Source organism: Sprattus sprattus (genome assembly GCF_963457725.1).
Source record: "Sprattus sprattus genome assembly, chromosome: 18".
Classification (NCBI taxonomy): Eukaryota; Metazoa; Chordata; class Actinopteri; order Clupeiformes; family Clupeidae; genus Sprattus; species Sprattus sprattus.
Genome location: NC_137916.1, coordinates 17,705,373 through 17,729,254, shown reverse-complemented (window position 1 = coordinate 17,729,254; position 23,882 = coordinate 17,705,373). Strand labels below are relative to the sequence as shown.

General features: G+C 41.9%; 2 protein-coding genes across 2 annotated transcripts; both read left to right on the top strand.

Annotated features, from left to right (window-relative positions):
- Nucleotides 1-1,581: 1,581 nt before the first annotated feature.
- atp5mc1 (ATP synthase membrane subunit c locus 1) lies at nt 1,582-6,240 on the top strand. Its single transcript, XM_080856667.1, has 5 exons — nt 1,582-1,661; nt 3,482-3,529; nt 4,210-4,287; nt 4,699-4,883; nt 5,869-6,240. Exons 2-5 carry the CDS (start codon nt 3,491-3,493, stop codon nt 5,981-5,983), a joined length of 417 nt encoding a protein of 138 aa, XP_080712793.1. The 5' UTR covers nt 1,582-1,661; nt 3,482-3,490; the 3' UTR covers nt 5,984-6,240.
- Nucleotides 6,241-9,357: 3,117 nt separating this feature from the next.
- On the top strand, nt 9,358-22,109 carry ube2z (ubiquitin-conjugating enzyme E2Z). The gene is made up of 7 exons (XM_080857143.1): nt 9,358-10,154; nt 11,557-11,629; nt 13,128-13,315; nt 15,649-15,760; nt 17,201-17,313; nt 18,062-18,152; nt 19,405-22,109. The coding sequence occupies exons 1-7, from the start codon at nt 9,700-9,702 to the stop codon at nt 19,579-19,581; spliced, it is 1,209 nt and encodes a 402-aa protein (XP_080713269.1). The 5' UTR covers nt 9,358-9,699; the 3' UTR covers nt 19,582-22,109.
- The last annotated feature ends 1,773 nt before the right edge of the window (nt 22,110-23,882 follow it).

The window sequence follows — 23,882 nt, the reverse complement described above, 5'->3', positions numbered from 1 at the left end:
TCATGCTCAGAAAAAATGGCATTCCATAGTAAATTGGAATGGAAATTCCATTAAAAATCCTTTTCACAAATATGTACATCATGTGTTTCACATGATTCACGAATGTATTTACTGAGTTACATATACTGTAAATGTCACACGATTTACAAAGTTAAATGCTGTTACATTTACATTTACAGACTAACGAACGTGCATTTACAAACTGCTCATCATTTGTGAACATTCCTGCAAATATTAGTGTTTTTTTTTTACACCTGCTGAAAGCAACCTGCTTGAGATGGCAGGTCGGATGATTGGGCATTCTTTCAAACATTTGTAATTCAAGCATGTTTGATCATATTTGACAAGGGGTTTATAAACACGTTATATTCCTAATTGATGTCCTAACCCTAACCCAAGACGCCATTGAAACATGGATTCCTCTTTGTGTAATCAGTTGTATGAAGATGTCTGTTATGGTGTAGTAGCCCACATAACTGGACACTGGGCAGATGCAACACAGTGCGGTCACATTAAGTCATGCCCTCTAGTTTACGTTGCTGTGATTGGATGAAATTGTAGGAGACATCTGATAGGCTGCAGAGAATGACCTTTTGAAAAAAATCATTAGTGAATCAAGCCACTTCAGGAAAGTGTCAAAAATCTTGTTGAGGATGTTTACTAATGGAAAGGTCTACGTTCATTAGTCTGTAAATAAATGTGACAGTGTTTACATTTAGGATTTTTGTACCTGAATCAGGAAATACATTTGTGAATGAAGTGAAATGTATTTGTGAATAAAGTGAAATGTATTTGTGAATTTTGAAACTATTGTAACTCCACAGTCTAAAAAAAAAAGATGTTGCTACCAATATGCTAAAGCAGAAAAAGGACAGACCCCATCATGAACCCTATTGGTTTGGTCTCTCCTGTGTGACTGTATCTGGATTGAATGTCGCAGGTTTGCGACGTCATTTTTAGCAGAGTTGGAGAAACACGTTTATCATACGGCAGCAAAGTGAGTTACGAGTTTATGGAGCCGATCATACAATGTTGTCGTGTTTCTCTACAAAATAACCACGATCATATAACAGAGTGCTTCAGAAGTAAACTTTTTTGATGTACAAAAAAAGGAGGTCAATAGGGAGCTCATGCTAAGTGGACCTCATTCTGAGAAGCCCCCCATGACAGGTACGCATTTCGAATTTTCGAACGCTCGATTACCACCTTGTTCCTGTACACTCTCTGCTTCACACCTACATGTAGACATATACATGTATATATGTATATTTGCTTCTCATAACCATCACTAGCCACGATGTTTCCTCTGGTAAATCCAACAAGTGTTGAGGACACTGCACCACACGAAAGATTTCGTGGTCTTCCCGGTAATATTGTCCAATACAAAAGCACCATAAAACCATGTCCCTCTTGTAAAAATAAGTAGCCCAATGAAATGTGCTACAGTTCAGAAACACGCGTCCTGTTATTTGTCATCCTTTACGTAGTTTCTCAGTGCAACACCAATTGGAACATGAGGGCGTTTCTGCTCACCCAATGGACATCGAGGACGTGCTTTCTTTGCTTATAAATGACAAGGTGACAGGTTTTTGGTTCACTCATTGACTGCAGCTGCTAGTTCGAGCCTTCTGTCTTCGGGTCTGTTTGTGCTGTATTAATAGGTAGGTCGATTTTGTTGTCATTGAAAGTTATAGTAGTGTAACGTTTGAATACATTTGACATGCACAACTTGCAATCAATCTGCTTAATGTGTCCATCTTAATAAGACGTGGACGGTCATTCAATGACTGCTCAAGCTAACGTTACCTAATATAGCTAACTTGCTAACATCTTTTTGAAATGAATGAATTATTATAACCCGAGGTTGCGATGCCTTCTTTTGCCATAACAATGCGTATGTGGACAGACAATCTAAACTTTTAGTGTTTTTGTTTTATATCTGACGTTAACGTTACTTGTACTCGGCAATCTATCCACTACGAATGTAACATAGTTGGCTAGATAACCTATCTAGCTCACTGGCTAACGTTAGTTGCTTAGCCCACTCTGAGCCATTTCTGCAAAATGTCTGACTTGGGTCCTAATTTGGGCCTGACAAACCAACGCACTGCTAGCAGTCACACTTGTACAACATACTTTGGTAGATGAACGAGGATAAAAATCCTCAAAACAAATATGTGGGTTAACTGAAGTTAGCTGTGGTTGAATGTTTATACAATCTCTGCTTGTAACATGGCTTTCTAGAATTCGTGACCTTCACGTTGTGAGGCTTGTTGGCCAGCGTTAGCAGTGTTGAGTACACGGTAGCAAGCCAGCTAATATGCTAAGGTAGGTTAGCGAGAGTTTGTGCAAGTCCTGTCGGTGAGCAGGTAAGTTGGTTAGGCGAGTCATACACTAGCTACGACCTTGTACCTAACTAACACGGGTCCATTCATTTTTCGCTCATGTTGAATTTCAGTGTTCATGTCAGCTGCAGCTTTTGACACGGAAAAACACCCTAGGCAATGGTGCAAGTTGTCACTTCACCTGGTCAGAAGGTTGTATAAATGGTTGCGTTAAGTTGGAATAATTAAACCTGGTGTGGAGGTTAAAAGGCAACGTTACATGACAGCCGTCTACGAGGCTGTCTTAGTCGATGTCAATAAAGTACATTTTTGCTCTGGGTTGTATGTTGTCATTGAAACTAGCTATCGTTGCTAGCTACCTGTGTTAAAGACGTGCAGCCTGAGGACGTCAAGTTAGCTGTAAAATAGTATTAGCTTACATCTGAAAAAAGCCTTTCAGTTGTTGTACGTGGTCAACCAAATTGATCGGCTCGGTAAACACAGTAGTTAGACCTAAAGATAAGTTACCGTTTCTCTACGGCTTTTCGAAATGTCACGGGGTCGGTTGAAGTGCAGCAGGCATGATTGTCCGCTGAAGCCGTGACATTCAACCAGAAGTGGATGCAACTTATCTCTACACTGAGGTTGGCGCGTGAAGATTGTGTTTTACTTCACTCGAAGTGCACAAGCACTACGTGGTTTAGCTGAGGACCTGTTGAGGTACATGGTTTGGTCTAATGTTGATTTCGGTTGACCGAGTTTTGTGGATAACATTATGTTCTGTTTGAACTCTTGCTATCATTATGAACCTTATGTTGGCTTTGCATAATATGAACCTTATATGGCCTAACCCAATCAGATATTGGGTGTGGTTAACTTTAAGTATGCACTCAGTCTGTCACTCATTCGATACTGAAGCTTTTGACACGGCAAAACATTTTGACTACTTTTGACCGTTTAATCTTACCTTAAGGTGTATTTTAAGATGTACTATCAAGCGATTATTCTTGCAATATCCTAGAATGTGCTGATCAATAAAAAAAGATTCTTGAGATCATGACTGACCAGCTTAAGCTGTTGGTACAAATTAAGGAAGAGCTATTCTTAAGTCTAGATTTGTTCTTTTAACCTCTTTGTCCTTCTGTCTTTTCTCTCAGACATCCGCCATGTACGCCTGTGCTAAGTTTGTCACCTCACCTGCTTTGGTACGTATTCACCCTGGCAGACAAATGCCTCTGAGTTCAGGGGTTGAATTGCAGCAGTACTTCAGCGGAGTCCTTCAACTGTCCAGCAGGGAGAATAAGTGGTGCACAACAGAATTCATTTAAATGTGTTTGGCACAAGCTTACTGAAATGAGTCTATATGAGTTGATGATGGCTGGAGCAACTTTAAGGCAAACAGTACCCTATTCAATTTATATCTAATTGAAAACAGTGACCTCTACCTTTAAGCCACATATGATGTGGATGAGCAATGGATGTTCAGGGGCAATAATGATGGGATGTAAGGAATTTTAAAGCCATATTTTTCATTTATTTAAGGCTGGACATTTGTGTGGCTGTTAAGTTGACTCGGCCAAACTCCATTATGATGTTCATCATTCCATTTGCACACTGACTTATTTTTCTCCAAACGTAGACACTTGGTGTAGACGATGCACCTAACTTGCCCATGAAAAATGTAGTTCATAAATAATATGAATTAGTTTAAAATAATATGAATGTTTGTTAGTTCTTAATGCCATTGAAATGTTTTGACCTGAAGATGGTTTTTATTCACTGAGGAATTTCAGGAGTTTTCAAAAATCCTAATGGCTGAAAGTGTGGGAGAGATGGTTGTGATGAGATCTAATAGTGATTGACAGTCAGATTTTCCCCCTTGCAGCTGCGTGGTGGGTCCAGGTTGCTGGCCCGGCCCGTGTCGGTGTCCGTCTTCAACAGACCCGAGGCCAGAACCGAGCAGGTGAGTCCCATCTTTACTAAACCTGCTAAACATTTGTTTGGCATGTCAACTGAATGGTGTTGGAAGATCTCCCACTTCGGTAAGTACTATGTTCTTGGGTATTGAGTCTTGTTGCTGTTGCAAAGCTAAAACTATGTGGGTAACTAACTTGGGCAGTCTGCTAATCATATTAAGTATGCAACTGTAACCTACTTGCCTTCATTGTGTATGGATAATTCAAAAAAGCATATGTAATTCTCCGGTGCCTATAGGATGGAGGGTCTAATAGATTTAATCCCGATATCAGATAAGCTTGCTTTTAGGCATTGGGTTGTATGTGATTATGTTAATTGCGCTGTTATAAAAGAAAATTAAGTGCCATGTAAGTAATTGGGAATTGTGGTGATCAATGTATTTCTGTGTCTACAACAGGCCCTGTTGCCAATGAGTGACTCCTCTATGGTGGCCGTGGCACGCAGCTTTCAGACCAGCGCTGTGTCCAGAGACATCGACACCGCCGCCAAGTTCATTGGTGCCGGAGCAGCTACTGTGGGAGTGGCTGGGTCAGGGGCTGGGATCGGAACAGTGTTTGGCAGCCTGATCATTGGCTATGCCAGGTACGGATGCCCACACATTGGGCAATACATGAAAACTGTACTGTGAGGAGTAAAAAACACATAGATCTCTAGAGCAAATGAAGGTATAAAGGCAGGTCCCAGATTTGCATGGCATTGGCCACAGGTGGCAAAGGAGACTTAGGGTTATGTTCAATCACGTCTGCCCAAGGAGTACCAGAGGGTCTACTGGTTTACGTGTCTTAAGTTATTCCAGTTTGTAATCTATGTGATGTCTAGTGTCAAATATACATGCTTTATCAGTCCATGACTATATTTGATATGTGTGCATTTATCAGGAGTCATGCTGTTCTTGATCTTGCTGGTCTTGATCCAGTTGTTGTAATCAGTGAACTACATTGACCATACCTAGGACATGAAAAGCCTCTCCAAATCAAACATACCCCTCCCTAGCCCTTGCAGCATATAACAAACATGACCAGTATAGATTATAATACTACCAAAGATTTCATAACGTACATGCCTGTGCGTAGGTATGAATACATCAACTGCATTTGAAAATCAGCCAAACGCCACCCTATAATAAGCTTTCTGAGTGCCATTGATGGTAGTTGATTCGTGGGTCTGATCTCTGATGGTCAAGTCATTTGGAGTAGCATTATCCCAGTGACCTAGGATGAAACTGATGAGGTCTCTGCCCATTACTGGCCTGTACAGATGTAAATTAAGAGATGGCAGCATATTCCATTCAGACAAAATCCTTCAGAAAGCTTATATTTCTAAAGTACGAGATGGGATATGTTTGGCAAGCACACAGACATCTCTAAATGTTTGTTACAAGAAAACAAACCTTCCCAAATAATATTGGATTGCTATCCTGGTGGCTACTGAAAGTGTGTTCTGTGACCAGTTCCATGCACTAGGTATTTGGATGACCTGTCCTGAAATTGACATTTTGTTCTTGCAGTAGTTTTTGCTACTATGGTTACAATTCACTGATCATTGGTCCTTGTCTTTCTTCTCACAGGAATCCCTCTTTGAAGCAGCAGCTCTTCTCCTACGCCATCTTGGGCTTTGCTCTGTCTGAGGCTATGGGTCTCTTCTGTCTCATGGTGGCTTTCCTCATTCTGTTTGCCATGTAATTGGGCACTTGTTCTTCTGCATCATCCACTACCCCCACCTTTTATTTTTGTCCCCTTGTCATGTCCTCCAACATCCGCCCGGGGATCGGAACTCTTTTTTTGACGTGCAGCTGACGTCGTCGTGGCATCGCCATTCCATCAGATCTATTATTAAAACCCTACCTTTTTATGTTTTATTTTAATTATTTTTTTTCCAAAACTTTTATGTAAGATCTCACTCTGGTTTGGACAGTGTCTGAATAAATGATTGGGATACATTTATGGCCTGTCTGAACCTCATTACAGGCATCATTAAGATATATATTTATTTATTTTTGTTTTGAAATAAAATTGGGGAACCACCCCAGCTTTCACAATTCATGTACAAGTACGTCATGTACATGACCAACAAATTCCTCTTAAAAAGTTTATATCAAGCACTCACTAAGTTAAGACAAATGAATATTGGTCTGAATGTGAAACCTAAAGCTTTTAAATTCAGCTCCTGGGATGCCCTGCATTGGAACTTATCTATCCATGTTTGGCATACCTTACTTCACTCAGTATTGGCACTCATGGTTAGGCCTGATTTAGGTGCTCAAGGATTTGGGTTAGGGATTGGTAGAGAATCTGCTATGCAGGATTTAGGCGGTTTAGGACATCTCTCACTTGCTTCATTAAATATTGTAGCCTAGTGTTACCATACCAGTAACTTCTGTATGTCGTGTTCTTGAACTATCTAATGCTCCCCATTCAGTTTGTGTCTGTGGTGGGTGGAAACTGAAACTTACAATTTCATTTCTAGCTGTTAAAGGTGTCTATAACAGCTCACTAGAATTCCCCACTCAAGAGTATATGTAATGGCAGATATATTCCCCATTTTTATGTTTAAAACTAACATTATCAAACAATTTGACACTTTTTTTTAGGTATGGTTTTTATAGGCAACTAGTTTTGGTGCCAACCTCAAATTCATTTTTGATAGCATATGGTCATGTGAAGGACAGATAAACACCTGTGCCTTTCCTACTAGCCATCCATGATCTGTCCTATGTAGTTCTGTATACTGGGCTGGAACACCCTGCAAAATTGGAAGAAAAACCTTATACAGCATGACATTTCCAGCTATAATGCCTAAGGACACCAGTTAGTGTGTTGGCAAGCTTTTATCAGTGTCAACTGGGCTGTTGGTGGTGTTTGCAAGGTTTTTGCATGCCTTTTAGGGAGTTAGCTTCCTGGTTTTGGAACAGAACTCCTTGCTGCTTTAAAAGGTGTAATTGTATAATGTAAAATAAGGAAATGCAGGGGGGAGCTGTGGTGCAAGCAGCAGCATTCCTGTACCATGAATGGGTCGGAATGCCCATGGGGACCCGGTTGGAGTCCGACTTGCGATCATTTCCCAATCCCTCTCCCGATCTTTCTTGAGCTTGCTTCCTGTCTCTCTACTGTCCTATCTGATTAAAGGCATACAAATAAATACATCTTTGGGCATGACCCTGAAAGGGAGAATTGTATGTATTTGCCCTTTAGGTTAATGTCAGTTTAGCAACACTAATATTGTGGTGACTACATGTAAATATTTATAACACAACCTTTGATGCTCAGTTAAGTTCACTAGAACATTTCAGAATCACAGGATGTTTCCTTGACATGTGGATTGAAGGCAAAAACACTGGATCTTCTTGATCAATGCAGAATGTAGAGTGGATATGCTATATTTGCATAGTAATGTTATGCATTAGGAATCCAAAATCAACATTTTGAGTGGATGCCTGGTTTACTGGCTTTGTGAAGGTTTCAAGCTCAGCTTCAACCCACATCCAAAATCTCAGAAGGTGACCAGAGGTATCTAACACCAAGCCAAGTTATCAGCAGATCATCTAGGAGGTCCAGTAAGTTTCAAGGTGGAGCCACTATGGATGATCGACCTTGCAGTTCCACCACATTGCAACACGTGACAGGGTGAGCGATCCTAATGACAGGCCATTGCTTTAAGGAAATACCTGGTCCACAACAATGTTGAGGTAGGTGGCGTGTGTCAAATTGACATCCACATGAATTCCATACCCAGGGTTTCCAAGCAGAACATGACCTGGCACTTCTTCCACCGGTATGTCCCTGATAATTGGCACAGCCCGCAAGGCTTAGTTGAGATGCTTCACTGGTGGACAGGGGTTGACATAGGAACTCTGACCCATATGCAGAAGGGTATGATGCACTGTGTGTTCTAACATAGTCATCCCATAGCCATCATTGATTTTATTTTCTGCGACTTACCATTGGTGTGCTTCTGTCAGTTTGATCTTGACGGGATAACCTTTGTTGCCCTTATAAATGGATAAGCCTTGGACCCCAGCAGCTGATTTAGTCATCGGCCCCAAATGATGGAATAGTTTCCCATTTTATGTTGGATCTTCTGCCTGCTCTGACACTTTTCAAACCAGATATAATATTCACCTTTATACACTAACTTTACCTGGGTTCTAAGTAGGTGATGTATTCTTTTTGCTTTTCATTCTTACTTCTTTTACTCACAAATATTTTGCTTTGGGCTTGTCTTGTTCTTTAATTTGAATTGCTTTTATATGTTTTTTTGTCTTTTAAATCTCTTCTTTTTTTATTCCATGTTTATTTTCTATTGTTATTTGATTCACCTCAACCCTAACGCGCTTTGGTACAACTTGTGGTGATTTTAAATGTGCTATATTAAAAAAAAGTGACTTGACCCTTTTGTCAGATCATGGTGGTTCCTTCTTTGGACCTCTTTCGGTAGGTATTTACCACTGCTGACCAGGAGCCTCCCACAAGCCTGTCGATCTAGAGATGCACTGATCCAGTCATTTGGCCATAATGATTTGGCCCTTGACAAAGTCGCTAAGAGGCCTGAGTATGGGCCTGAGACCCAGAGCAGTGAGCCTATTGCCTGCTAACTGGGAGATTAATTTGGGGTAGGCTGAAACAAGCATAAAGAGAGCAGGGGACATAGTTGAATAAACTTATACATGTATACCAAATCAAGTTTTTATACACTTTTTGTTATTGAACTCCCTAATGACGTGATCATTCAGGTGATCAACTTGGGACAATTTAAGCATTTTGTTATCCTTTTACGGAACACTGAATGGGCTCTGGAATGCTGGCAATCGACAGTGTTTTAAAGAAAAAGCCAGATCGTGGAGGAAATGTGGTCGTCTTGGGGTGCTTTGGTGCTGAACAAACGCTTGATCAGTAGAACGCGTACAAACGCGGATGGCACCCAGGCTAACCAGAACCACCCATCAATTTACAAATATTCTGAAGCTCTGTGACAAAACGAAGTCAAGTCAACACTAGATGGCAGAATCTCTTGTTACAGGAAGAGGAAGTGCCAGAGAAATTTGGAAAACACCATGACAAACAGGCTAAAACCGCAAGCTACGTCGATGTAGAGTTGGAAAAGGTCTGGATATTCATTGCGTATGTTTGATGTGTGCTGTCAAATCTACAGTTAGGGAGCCCGCTACTACAATACTATTTGTATTTAATAAGCCTATCGTTCGTAGAACAAGATCATTAGTTTAAGAGGTGAAATCGAAAGGACTATGCCGCAGGTAGGAATCATTTTTCCTCGGCTGACTTAATTCACATCATTGCTAGTCGACAGTAGAAGGACAAACTGGAAAGTAAAGTCTCGGAACGATCATTGAAACAACACATTCAGACCGATTGCGTTGTTATCAAGTTGACGTTTAACAACAATGGCGGATAGTGTCGGGGAGAAATCAAACGGTGCCATTGGTCCAGTCGTAGGGACAAGTCAGGGCAATGGAGCTCAGTTGTTACCGAGTTTGGGTAATTCCCTGCCGGGGCACTCGACGAGTAGTGCTAACCCGGCCTCGCCGCCTCCCGCAGCGGCCGCCGAGACCAGCCTAGCCGTTATAGCTCCCGGTATACCAGATTCGATTAGCCCTGTGGACAGCGCGTATGGTAGCAGCTTGGATGTTCTGACTACAGCGATTAACTCCGCTGTGTCTGCTCCCTTTTCCGTGGCTCCCACTCTCCCTCCGAGCATCGGGCTGGGGGTCACTGGTGCCCCAAATCTGGCCGGAGCAGGCCTGTTGTCGCAAATTCACGCCACATCTTGGGACCCTACACTCAGCACAGACTGGGACAACGAGAAAGCATCACAACAGTGCATTCTGAGGATAAAAAGGTAACGTGACGACCATACCTTGGAGGCTCATTGTTGTCACTGTATCTGCGTATGACTTGTCACGGTAAGCTTTTAGCTAATGTTAGCTTGTGAAGCATATGTCACCGTGGCTAGTAATCTGTGAGCCAACTTGGCTAACCTTTTTATTTGTGAAAGCCAGTCTGGCTTGTATATTTTGAGTGACACGTTAATTGTTAAAATGCTGGGAGTGCTCCAGTATCTAAAAGATAAGGCAACCCAAAACTGCCCCGCATTGAGTGTCTCATCTTGTTTCGATACCTACGGGGGGAAAAATGTGTTTCTTTATGTTTGGCTGATTATGACGTTTCGCATTTTCCAGTAGAAAGTTTTGTCAGTTAGTTGCAGAATCAAAATAAATGTAGCATAAAGGTCTTAAGGCTAGATGTCCTATTTGTGTGCTGTAGAACTGTTTAGGTGACCAGATGCAAACAGACCAAATGGTCAAAGTTTTTGTGGGACATGTTACCAAAAGTAACCAACAACTTTGCTATAGTGTCTGCCGTCCTCTGAGGAAGAAACACTTGCATTCTGCGTTTCTCCTCGTGTAAGATGTGTAACTTCGGTTTTCTGTGTGAAAAGGGGCCTATTAGACGAGCCCATGGGCACGTTTGCAGTTTGATTGACGGCCGTCACAGCTTCTTGACCGCCTTCTCTGATCTCCTCTCAGCCATTGGGTGAAGCCCAGGCTTTTTAGAAAAGCTTGGCTATGTTGCATTTATATGAGCCAGGTCGCTGTTTTCGACGTAGCGCTATTAAATAGAAACTATGCTGGGCATGTAAGAGCACGCATCCATGTGTTCTTATTTCTGACCATTCAAAAACAAATGACCAATGAAAATAAGGGTCAATATGCAGGATGTGGGAGAAAGGATATGAAATGCTGTGCAGTACAACGCAAAGCAGCCTGAGGGGTATTCGAAGTACGTGGTCTACATCACTGGGGTTTTAGACAAGTGAGCAACCTTTTCTCAAAACCATCAAAAGCTAGCAAGTGAAAGGAAGGGCATTTACTTACTATTGCCTGTGTACAAGTGGAACAATCTATTGTGTGATGTGTCTGGACAACATTTTACAGTACTGCTTTACAGTGTATGAGCTGTGGGTTGTCAAGTTCTCTGCAAGAGAGAAACTGCACCAGTCTTAAACAAAAAAAAAAATGTGCATGCCAACACTTTGATAACAGTGGCCAACATTCGCCTCCCATAAAAGGGAGTGTCTTGATGACTTGGCCACTAAGTTACTAGGAAGTTGAGCAACCACCCCACAACAACCACTCAGGTCAGTCTCTGTATCATTGGGTGAGGTATAGGCCTGTTCACATCAGGTCAATATTTCTGTATGTCTTTTTTTTTGTAATTCCCTCGTCATTTTCATATTTCAGAGACATCATGTCGATCTACAAGGAGCCACCTCCAGGAATGTTCGTGGTGCCCGATCCCCATGACATGACAAAGGTATGATCCAGAAGGTCTCATAGGCAATGCTTTGTGATCAGCAGACTCAAATCTGCAATGAACACCTCAAGCTAAATGGCCCTAAAAGATATCTTGGGATGGCCGATGATGACTTAAACCAGCTACATGAAAAGGATGGGTCTTCAGTTAAAAGGCAGTCAATGCCAGCTCTGCATCTACAATTCCATATCTAGTACAGTAGACCTGAGGGTTCTGTCCTGGGACTGGAGCAGGCAGGAGAGTGAGCTTGTACCCTCAGAGACTTGCCACTGCTGGTCCAGGATCAAGTCTTCTGTCTATCTCTCAGACTTACTGACTGCACCATTGAAAGATTAGGTGGCTCCACAATCATAGGCCCTGTTTTGGGTGTAGAGTCCAGGAAGCAGTATCTGCTGCTTAACTGACTAACTGGTGAAATCATTGTATGTTGCATTGTTGAGTGGCAAGTCCTAGACTGCTGGTAAAGGGACAGCAACTTTAACTTAAACCACAGCGATTGACATGTCACATCTTTATTCTTGGCTATGAAGGATTAGGAGAGAAAACCAACAACATATTTTGGTGACATATGTATTTTAGACCGTATTCTTTTTTGCAAATGCCACACTGATTTTTAACTAGGTTTGCTCAATTATGGCAAAAATCATAATCACAATTTTGCCAATATGTTTGTCAGTTTTGAGATCACGAGGAATTTAACACAAGGCCTCAACCTCAAGGCTTTCATATCATATAATTTAGTTTTTACTTTATAAATTATTAGTATTAATTAGTAGTATTATTATTACATATTTCATATTATGCTTATGCAGCTCACTGCTCCGGGTTAGTGTGTAACCTCACTTCACTGTGTGTGTGTCACTTCCCTGGATGGGTTAAATGCAGAGGTCGATTTCAGAGTGTGTGTGTCTACACCACCTCTGCCATAGAGAGGACTTTCACTTTTCATAATTGGAATTGAAATTCGATTTATTGAACACTACTTTTAACCAATGGCCAAATTTGAAAGAAGTCGCATTTAAATACACATTTAGTCATTAAGCGGACACCTTCATTCAAAGCATCTTACAGGTGAGGTACAATGCAAGTACAGAACTGAAAAATAGACAGGCAAGGTGCCATGAGAAATATGTTTGTCAAGTCAAGGCTATTGAGACAGAGTGTCTGACGAAGTAGAAGTGTCATTTCTGAACGGCACAAGGCTACTGGCTAGGCCAATTGAGACAGGTTATTATCAGTTTAGGTTCCTGAGGTCACCAGTCTGCCATTTTCTCCTTCACCCTCTTTATCTCCCACGACCTCTATCTCTGTCTTCACTACGTGCCCACACACATAGGTAGTATTATTGTCAGAGATACTTATCCTTCTTTTTTTAACTCTCTCTCTCACACCGCCTTCTACCACAGTGTCTGCTCATGTGGTCTATGCACAGAATGCACAGTCATTCAGACAGTGTGATGAAATGCCGTTGGCTTTAATCCATCCGTTCCTCCCACAGATTCATGCACTCATCACGGGGCCGTTCGACACACCCTATGAAGGAGGCTTCTTCCTCTTCCTGTTCCGTTGCCCACCCGACTACCCCATCCACCCTCCCCGGGTCAAGCTCATCACCACAGGCCACAACACAGTGCGCTTCAACCCCAACTTCTATCGCAATGGCAAAGTCTGCCTCAGCATCCTCGGGTAAGTGCTGCTTTGAAAAGATCAGCAATTAGTCTATGACTTGTGTGAATGTTGTGGTAGGAAATGGACATGGGTTTGCTGTCCCACATACTCACATACAGTTTGCCAGTTACAGGCAGAGGTGCTCATGGTTTTGGTGTGATGGAGCCTTTGCAGTTTTTAAGAAACCATAAAACAAGTCCTTAAGAAGCGTAAACACCAATAAAAACACATGACGTTAATTTTGATGCAAAATGATCTGATTTTGTTTTGTACACAAATCAGTAGTGTGCGGGTATCTGAACTTTTAGCATTATCACCTAGGGCATACCATGTCAGGACAACCAATGGGTCTGCACCTTTTTTTCTGATGGAAGATATGATGGAGAAACATCCCAAAATTTGAGTGCCATGGGGGAATTATTTTATCAATTTACAGCCAGCTTTTACTGTTGCTTATGGAGACAGATACAGTCTGTACTTGCTCTATAAGCTTCTGGTCAGTTTGGCACATTTCATAGGGATTTTTGTTAGATACAGGCACTGAAAAAAACCTCTAAAAAGTTGTGATTTTTTTTTTGTTTTGTTAAAGTGGCTTAATAATTACCCCGTGGTTCTTATATTTGTAATTTCTCCATCATATTGTTCATCTTCATGAGGAAACAAAATTGAGTTGGAGACATTACAAAATGGCCCGCATGCAGATAGCAGTAGCAGATGAGAACCTCACATGGCCAGATCTACTGTTGTCCAAATGAAGGCTTTGACTTTAGCTAGTCTTCACCGTTCACTGACACATAAAAAAAGATTCGCTCTGATTGACTGATCTGCTCAATCACATCTCATCAGATGGCTGCTTTTTTATCAGAGTTGCTTAGAATGAGCACCTGCAATGCATTCATGGTTCTGAAATAGCAACATGCTCTTTCTAAAATCTCAACAACTGAGAAGACATGTAAAGAGGGAAAATGAAAGACTCTTTAACTTACAACTAAACTCTGCAGTTTCCACTAAATGGAGTCAATGTTTGCGTCTCCAGTGAAACCCTCATAGACTTTAAGATATGTGTAGCTTAACATTTTACACCAAAGCTCGATAGAGGCATCAATTTTAGTCTTTTGAGTGAAAATGCAAATCGGTATGTTTCCTGGTGCATTTTATGTAGTGTTTAAACCAGATTAGAAGCCAGCCTAATGACTGATTTGCTCTGAAAGCAAACATTCTTGTATTTAGTACAGTGTGACATGAAACTACTGCAACATTCTGTTCTGATTTGAGATTTATATGGATTCATTGAGCTTCAAAATGTTTTAATCCAAGATCCTTAAAGTAAACGGTTTAACAAAAGTACTCTAAGTAAAATGTACAAAACCTTCTGAGTAACCTTGGTAGTGTACAGAACCTTCTGAGTAACCTTGGTAGTGTACAAAACCTTCTGAGTAACCTTGGTAGTGTACAAAACCTTCTGAGTAACCTTGGTAGTGTACAGAACCTTCTGAGTAACCTTGGTAGTGTACAGAACCATCTGAGGAACCTTGGTAGTGTACAGAACCTTCTGAGTAACCTTGGTAGTGTAAAAAAATCTTCTGAGTAACCTTGGTAGTGTACAAACCCCTTTGAGTAACCTGAACAAATGTAGTGAGATTTTCGTGGTTCATCCATCAGTGTCTCCTGAATTTCTACTGTCCCATACATCTTTATCTCCTGAAATCTTCAGTATTGTGTCCAGATGTGAATTGAAAATGGTCTGCTTTCTACCTGACTGAATGATCATAAGTGACGGAAAGATGAATGTAGTTCATCTATTAATTAAAGAAATCCACAGTCTACTGTGTGATTATTTTTTAGACAAAAGGGGGCTCATCTTCTACATCTTGGGCCAGAAATACAGTGTAACCATCAGTTTTACTGACCACTTCCATATGTTTTGCACTGGCTTAGGTTGCATAAGTCAACGGTTAGTCACTCTCTCATTCACTCCTCATGAATTACATTTTTATGGGAGTTTTAATTTTTCAATTAAGTCACCTTTTATCCAAAGTAATTTGTGGGAAACGTGTGCTTCCAGAGGAAGGAACCAATAGCCCTTGGTTTTGTTAACAACTTGTTTAACCTGATGCAGTCAAATCGATGCAGTCAACCATAAAAGCCAAGCTATTTGATCAGAGGGTGGTGGTTGGTGGCGGTAGAGGCGGTACCCACGGGAACAGTTGGCATGGGGCATGATATCAGATATCGAGTGGTGCACTGATTTGAGGGGGTGTTGAAGTTGACTCAGCTCACTGATCTCTCTCCCTGTGTGTGTGTGTGTGTTGTGTGTGTTGTGTGTGTTGTGTGTGTGTGTGTGTGTGTAGCACCTGGACTGGTCCTGCTTGGAGCCCTGCACAGAGCATCTCTTCTGTGCTCATCTCCATCCAGTCTCTGATGACCGAGAACCCCTACCACAATGAACCCGGCTTTGAACAGGTACACACACTATCTCACTCACTCACTTACTCTCTCTCTCACACACACACACACACACACACACACACACACACACACCTCTGGAACCTCTACCGCAGTGAGCTGGGCTTTGAACAGGTACACACACATGTATTTATGTATGTACATACATACATACACACACCTCTAAAACCCCTACCCTAACAAATGTGGGCTTGAAAAGGTCACAGACAGACATAAACAACTGTGGAACCCATACAATGACTTTATCTCTGAGGAGCTACACAAGTTCCTACAGGTACCTGTTGCGTCATTGAGTGACATAGTTGATTTTTGTATTCAAATAATGAACTCATTTACTTGCATGATTAAGGGTGTTGCCTCTTATTTTCCAGACTGTGTGTATGGCAGACAGCCAGAAACGTTATTTATTAGAGCTGTAAAAATCAACGCGTTAATTTTCATGAATTCAATATTTAACCCAATTAACACAAATAATGCAATTCAGCGGCCTGGGTTTTGTCATTAGCGCATTTGTAATGGTTAAAAACTCCCCTCCCCGAATGTCTGTCTGACTTCTTCACTGCTTATCTGCATCTTCATCTCAATCCGTGTTTCAAAATAAAAGGCACACACTTTACTTGCTACACATCAAGCTTAGTCAATTTTTTATGGTTTTATTAGAAATCTCACAGGAGAGAATCTATGTTCCAAGTCAAACAGAAGCTATTAAACAAGTTTTTATAGTTTTATAAAGTTTAAATTTAGAAAGTATTTTAATTTAAATACACTCCCTTTGTGTGGATTCTACATTAATTTTGGGTTTCCACATTGAAATATCCATTATTACTAGCTTAGTCTTGAGATGAAATTTGATTATGCAATAGTCGCACAATTTGTTCTGTTTTTAGCACTAGGTGTGTGTGTGTGTGTGTGTGTGTGTGTGTGGACATGTGCACACGCATAGTCTTTGCTCTAATATAGTGGTGAGCGAAACAGGTCAGATAACCCTAAGAAGTGTTTGACGTTCCCCGCAGTCCCAATTGTGTTAGAAGACACAAAGACAGAGAAGAAATAAAAAAGGTTAAAATTGTCATTTGGAATCCAGGACACCCTGGACCCAGGAAACTCTGCAGGTCGAGTTAGACGTGCGTGTGCGTGTGCGTGTGCGTGTGCGTGTGCGTGTGCGTGTGCGTGCTCATAGTCCAGACAGAATAGCTGATTGTCGTTTTGTGTACGGTATATGTGTGTGTGTGTGTGTGTGTGTGTGTGTGTGTGTGTGTGTGTGTGTGTGTGTGTGTGTGTGTGTGTGTGTGTTGATCACCTCATGAACACCTATCACACAGAGCCCACATGTTCTGTACTGTTATACCTCACTGTGCTCTTATGCCTCTCCTCTCCCTTTCTCTCCTCTCCCCATGGTGCTGCCCACTCCTGCACTTTGCTCTGCCCACCCTCCAGGAGCGGCACCCGGGCGACAGTAAGAACTACAATGAGTGCATCCGCCACGAGACTATGAGGGTGGCTGTCTGCGACATGCTCGAGGGCAAGGTGCCCTGCCCAGAGGCTTTGTGGTTAGTGTGCCTACTCTGCCATCTCATGCCACCCCTCCTATATCCCGTTACACTGTTCTACTCTAGGTCAGGCCAGTCTATATATACTGTATATATATGCCACCTTATACCACTCTACCTATGCCAAGTCTACCAGTATGGCACCTTAAGCCATTCAACTTGTACTCCATTATACATTTATACTGACAGTATACATCGCAAGCAATGCTACCATCCCACCTGATGTCATTGTGTTTTATCTTTCTCACCTCACATCCCCCGTTTCGGTGTTTGATGGTCCCAGTTCTAACCTTGGCCCATCTCATAGACTCTGGGCTTTCCTGATTAGATTGACTAGGTCTGTTAAAGTTGGGTGAGACCACCTGAGTTGAGTAGTAAATGGGAAAAACTAAGTATTGGACCTCCTCAGCTTACTTCAGTTAACTGGTTTACACTTCACCAGCCAATTTAGATTTTTGATGGGGAAATCCAAGGAAGTTTGTCCAAAAAAAAAAACCCTACATATTTAGCTTTGTGCCTTTTTCAGTGGACAACTCATTTAGCTTTGTTACATGTAACACATCAGCATTCAAAAAACCTGACCTCAAGCTAACTGATTATGACCTTTCCTATTTTAGTAACCTCAAAAGCCATTCATAAATCTGAATGGAAACCTGTACTTTCTATGCACCTACTCAGATAGAAGTCCCTAATATTTAACAGCGTTTATCTGCCATGAGTTGAATGAGTCTCTTTCCTTTGTGTGCAGGAGTGTGATGGAGAAGTCTTTCCTGGAGTATTACGATTTCTACGAGGGTGTCTGCAAAGACCGCTTACACCAGCAAGGACAGAACATGCAGGTAACGTTCAGAAGCAGATCTGTCACACCAACTGACTGTTTTGTGTGAATATTTTCATATCTGTGACTGCGGTTACATGTATCCGAATTTCTGGCTTTATACGATTTAAATCGAAGATCCATTTCATGTAACAACCAATATTCAAATTTTTGAGCTCCGACTAAACTCCGATTTACACTCCAAGATAACTCTATCGGAGTTGGTTGTTTATCGGAGAAAGCGCGCATGAAACCACTGAAATCAGAGAATCAACTGGAGTTTATAATAATAATAACTTTTATTTGTAATGCGCTTTTCAATGACCCAAAGTTTATGTCTTCGCGCATGCTTGAGATCCCATCCATAGACATATATACATGCATCATATATGTCTATGATATGATAATCGCTGCTAGACGCTAACTGTTCTTGTGCTCCCACATCTCATTGATTCTCACTGTTTTGGACAGAACGCGCTAATTCACTGAACAAATATTTTCATATTACTTTTTCACCACTTGTTATAGTCATGTCATCCATTCATACCGATGTGAATCAATCGATACTAATACAACTTTAACTGTGATGTGTTTTTGTTTCATTTCACAACTTATTTACTGTATAATCAACGGTAGCAGGTGCACGCCCTAACATTCCACATTTGATTTAAACAGACACGGCCAATGATTCGAATTTTTCACTGCCATGAACTTTGCCTAAAGCCATTATCGGATAAATGCCATCATGTAAGCGTACTGTGTGTCAGAGGGACTGAAAACAAGATCACACCGTACACCCCCCTCAGTGTGTGTGTGTACGTGTCAGTGTGTACGCGTGTGTGTACGTGTGTGTTTGTGTCTATGTGTCTCTGTGGTAACCTACAAGCAGGTCTATCCTGTAAGCAACATAACGGCTATATAATCAACCCTGTATCTTTTCTCATGTCTGTGTGAGCATGTGTGTGAACCTATGGGTGTGGCTGTATATATGCGTGTGTTGAAGCGTACACTACCTGTGGATTCAGAAACCGCATTCATCACATCTGAATGCTGGTTGTGTCTCTGTCTATCTCTCTGTCTGTCTGTCTGTCTGTGTTGTTGCCATGTTAACAGTGCATACATGTGTACTGGTAACTCTCACCTTCCCCCTTCTCCCACCCTCTCTCATTCTATGTGTCTTTCTCCTCCTATCTTTCTCTCTTTCTCCATATCTCCCCTCCCCACACACACGTGTCTCTCTCACACTTCCTCCAACTCTCTGTCTCTCTCCTCAGGACCCTTTCGGAGAGAAGCGGGGGCGCTTTGACTACCAGGGCCTGCTGGCCCGCTTGAGCGTCACACACAAGCGGCTGCGGGAGAAGTGCCTGTCGGAGGAGAACAACGCCGACTCTGACTCGGACACCAGCTCATCCGGCACGGACCCGGACAGCCAGGGCAGCTCCCAGCCGTAAGCAAGCCAAACGGCGGGTTGCAGCCGGTGTGGAGGGGCACGCAGTGGCTATGATCTTCAACGCCGTCTTTTTGACTCTTATTTTCTTGTCTGGACGTCTCCGCGCAGGCAAGGGGCGGAAACAACGGTTCTGTGGTTTCGGGCTTTTCGGGTTTTTGTTTGTTGAGGCGCTGAGCTGCAAAAAGACTTGTACAGACAAGTCTTCAAATTTGGCTCCTGTCCTCGCCATGGCCAGTGACCGCCTTTTCTTCTTCATTCTTTCGTTGGCATCTTGGAGAGCTTGCAACCAATCAGGGGATGGATTAGACAGGGGGTGGATGTGCAAGTATGTGGTCTGTAACTATGGCACCTTAGCTTTGTCGTGTTAAAGATGATGGTAAAATCCAAACATCCCCTCTTCCTCCTCAAATGCAAACACACTCAAAACAACATGAACATACATTTATGCATTCTCGCATTCAAATATGCATTCACACGCACACATTCATAAATAGAGTGGCATACACATAAATGGATACACACATATTACACATACACACATCTATTTTCAGTCATTAGCTCTCTAGCTCTACTTGTTTCTTAAGTGTGTGTGTATGTGTGTGCATAAACACTCATATCTCTTCTGAATTGAGCCACACCACTTTGAAAAGAATAAAATTATGAACCAAATCATAATTGCATCAGAAAATTCATACTGAATTGCAGTCCATGGATCTAGGAGAAATCAAAGCATAATTGACATAAGCGTGAAACTTGTACATAATCTATATATATTGAGCATAGGTTGAAAATGATCGTTTCGATGTCAGACTGATGCATCTAATGCAAACAGATGACGGCTGATGCATCTAATGCCATCGTAGGACAACCAGTGTGCCCACCTCACTGGTTCCAGACCTCCTTTCCAGCATGGCTTGTGGGTCTCAGTCTTGTAGTACCTAACCAGGGGTGGGTCTCTCTCTGTGATTTCCACACACTACAAAGAGGCTTTGGGTCGCTGAAGCACAGAACAGCAGGGGGATTCTGGGTTGTGAGAGCTTAAGGGTGGCTGAGAGGCTTCCCCTCAGAGGAGAACCTTTTAAAAGAAAAAAAAGAAGAAAATAATGGCAGGCATGTGCTTGGGAGACATATTTTTTTTGCTTTCATCCCGAGAACGCACACAAACCTCTCAGGCCTTTTCATTTTTCTGTCTGATGCCAAGGATTCAAATCTAAGTGGCACCCGCAGACAAACAAGAAAAAGAAAGGAAACTCAAAAACAAAACAGCCTTGTGAAAAACCTATTTTTTTTTTCATTTTGGTCTGGTCCTCTCCTGTGTCGACTTTTGTGTTTGCCGAACACCTTTCAGCTCCATCACTACAGCAAAGTCAGGTTGCCATGGAAACTGAATGTGATATACGCAAGCTGGCGCCAAAACACTGGCATCTGTGAAAGCTGTGAGGTGTGAAGGGCTCCGCTTCCATTTGGACCTTTTATTTCAAATCTGCAGATACCATCACTCTTTCCTCTGGTCTGGCGATTTGAGAGGTAGACCTGTTGGTTCTTTTTGTTTGTTTGTGTTTTTCTGTGGACAGCCTTTTTGTTTGACCAGAGCTCAAAGTCTCCATTTTGAAAAGATCGTCATTGCAGACAAATTGGCAGAAAAAAAAATATTGTCTTTGGTTGTTGTAATTCAGTGGGATACATTTTGTCATCCAGTGACACGTGACATCATTATCTAGGTAGCACCTGCCTGTGGAACAGATATGGCCCTGATATAGGCTATGTTTGTTCCTGAGCTACGGTCCTAGCATGGGTATTGGAGACATCAAGGCTGCAAGATGGACAGATACAAAAAAAGGCATATTTTGCAAGCAGCCCTTTGTCTTCATAGTGTTTTTTTGTGATGAAAATAAAGAGTGCTGATGGATTTGCAGAGGATTCAGGGACAGGTTTTTATTTTTTTTTTAAATGCCAGCAGTTACTGTGGTGTCTTCTATTTTCTTTAGGATCCCTGTCCTATACGCATTTCAAAATATATAGGTTCCTCTGGTGTACATGTCTCGGTCTGTGAGACGTGATAAACTCCACTGGTTGTGTTGTTGTTGTTGACCAGCAGGTAGACACCAAGCAAAAAATAAATGCACATAAACACACATGCCACTGCTTTGTTGGGACCCAGGTCCATGCTTTCCCTGAGTAGTCAGGTGCGATATGCAAACGACCACCAGTCTCGGTATGCAGCCAACCCCCTCCCCATCCCCACCACGACTTCCAGACAACAGGGCTTATTGTTGTGAAGTGAGTCTGTGCATCTTCCCTATTATGGTTGTGAAAACTACATGTAAAGTGATTTTGTCTCTGAAAAGAACTGATGAATGAGATGGAGAAGCCTCCGTCACATTCTTTAACCTGTTCCCTGTTCGTGATGTCATCACATTCTCTTTTTTTTTTTTTTTTTGCAACATGCAAAAGAATTGTGTAAATAATATACCAGTAAATGTATCAATCTATTGCAAATGTATAAAAAGAATAAATAACATAAATCCTGATGCCAGATACCATTATTATACCATTACTTAAAGCAACATTACTGGTTTGACATCATCTTCGTTCCACCTAGCTATCCAGGATAAGCACTATGTACTTCTATGTTCCGGGACAGACCAGCATGCAAAAATGTAAAAAAAACTTTCGGAGCACTTTCATGATGCCAAAAGACACCAGTTAGCATGTTGGTTATATTCTATCAGTGCCAACTGGTCTGCTGATACCCGAGGTTTTTGCAAGGGTTACTGCTTGCATGTCTTTTAGGTAGTTTTAGGCCAAAACGCTAAACCTTTGACATTTGAACAAAATGGTGTGGATGGGTAAATGCAAATTGGTAGATGATATTAATTACAATTTTATTGAGTATAACATAACTATGCGCCGGTCAGATTGGATTGACAGAGTACATCATTTGGAAAAAGGGCAGAATTTGAATGGCTTGTATTCCCATGAGCGAAGATCATGATAGTTGGGAGACCACAAGAGAAGGTTACAGTTCAAATTGATACTCGTGTTAAATTATGGTTGTAGCTTTTTATGAAATGAAATGGTAGTAAAAAAAGACATGCAGTAGGAGTGGGAATGCTGCAGGGGCTCAAAGGTGCTTTTTCGAGGCAGGGCTCATGTATGTCCAACCAAATAAAGGGGTCGTGTATGTCCAACCAAATAAAGGGGTCGTGTATGTCCACCCACATCTAGGGGTTGTGTATGTCCACCCAAATAAAGGGGTTGTGTATGTCCACCCACATAAAGGGGTTGTGTATGTCCACCCACATAAAGGGGTTGTGTATGTCCACCCACATAATGGGGTCATGTATGTCCACCCACATAAAGGGGTTGTGTATGTCCACCCACATAAAGGGGTTGTGTATGTCCACCCACATAAAGGGGTTGTGTATGTCCACCCACATAAAGGGCTCATGTACAGTGGGGAAAATAAGTATTTGACCCCCTGCTGATTTTGCAAGTTTGGCCACTTGCAAAGAAATGTGTGATCTATTATTGTAATGGTAGGTCTATTTTAACAGTGAGACACAGAATGTCAACAAAAACATCCAGAAAACTGCATTTTATAACAGTAGTAAATTGATTTGCAGTTGTTAAGTGTGAAGGACCGGGGCGGTCACCCCACGTTGTTTGGGGATGTGTCGACTGGACGGGGTGGTGAAGGGTTGAAGAACAGTGCAGGAGATGGTAGTTGTTGTATAAAAATATATATATATTTATTTACAAGGGCTATAAACCCCAACACAGTGCCCCAAAATAAACAAACAAAAACCTTCAGGCCGTACCGCCCGGCACTCAAGTACGTGGCACCCTGGGCACCTGCTTGGCCGATTAGGCCCAAATACCGGCACCTGCTCAAGGCCCAAGCCAGGCCCCTAACTAGGCCCAGGCACCTAGCCCAAAGCTAAGTACACAGCTAGCCACTCAAACATAAAACACATGAACTAAACACATCAAAAGGCACAAAGACAAGGCACAGAAACAAAGCACACAGAACAAGCACAAAGGAACAGGCATAAAACAGGGCAAACGCTGTCCACACATCTAGACAGAAAACACATACACCTTCTAAAAACAAGGAAGTGCTTTACCCTAATACCTCTCATCATTCCTCTCCACTCTGTCGTGTCTCTCTCAGCCTCTCTCCTTCTTGAGAATGAGGCACCCTTTAAATAGGACACAGCCACGTTAGTTTAATTAGCTCAAACATTGGAATCAGGTGCGCCATCCCCAACCATTATGGGGGAGGAGTCCAAAAGTCTTAAA

Coding starts and splice junctions, on each gene's coding strand:
- atp5mc1 (XM_080856667.1), top strand. CDS start 3,491: ATGTACGCCTGTGCTAAGTTTGTCACCTCACCTGCTTTG. Junction 3,530..4,209: donor TTGTCACCTCACCTGCTTTG/GTACGTATTCAC, acceptor TCCCCCTTGCAG/CTGCGTGGTGGGTCCAGGTT. Junction 4,288..4,698: donor CCGAGGCCAGAACCGAGCAG/GTGAGTCCCATC, acceptor TGTCTACAACAG/GCCCTGTTGCCAATGAGTGA.
- ube2z (XM_080857143.1), top strand. CDS start 9,700: ATGGCGGATAGTGTCGGGGAGAAATCAAACGGTGCCATTGGTCCAGTC. Junction 10,155..11,556: donor TGCATTCTGAGGATAAAAAG/GTAACGTGACGA, acceptor TTCATATTTCAG/AGACATCATGTCGATCTACA. Junction 13,316..15,648: donor GTCTGCCTCAGCATCCTCGG/GTAAGTGCTGCT, acceptor GTGTGTGTGTAG/CACCTGGACTGGTCCTGCTT.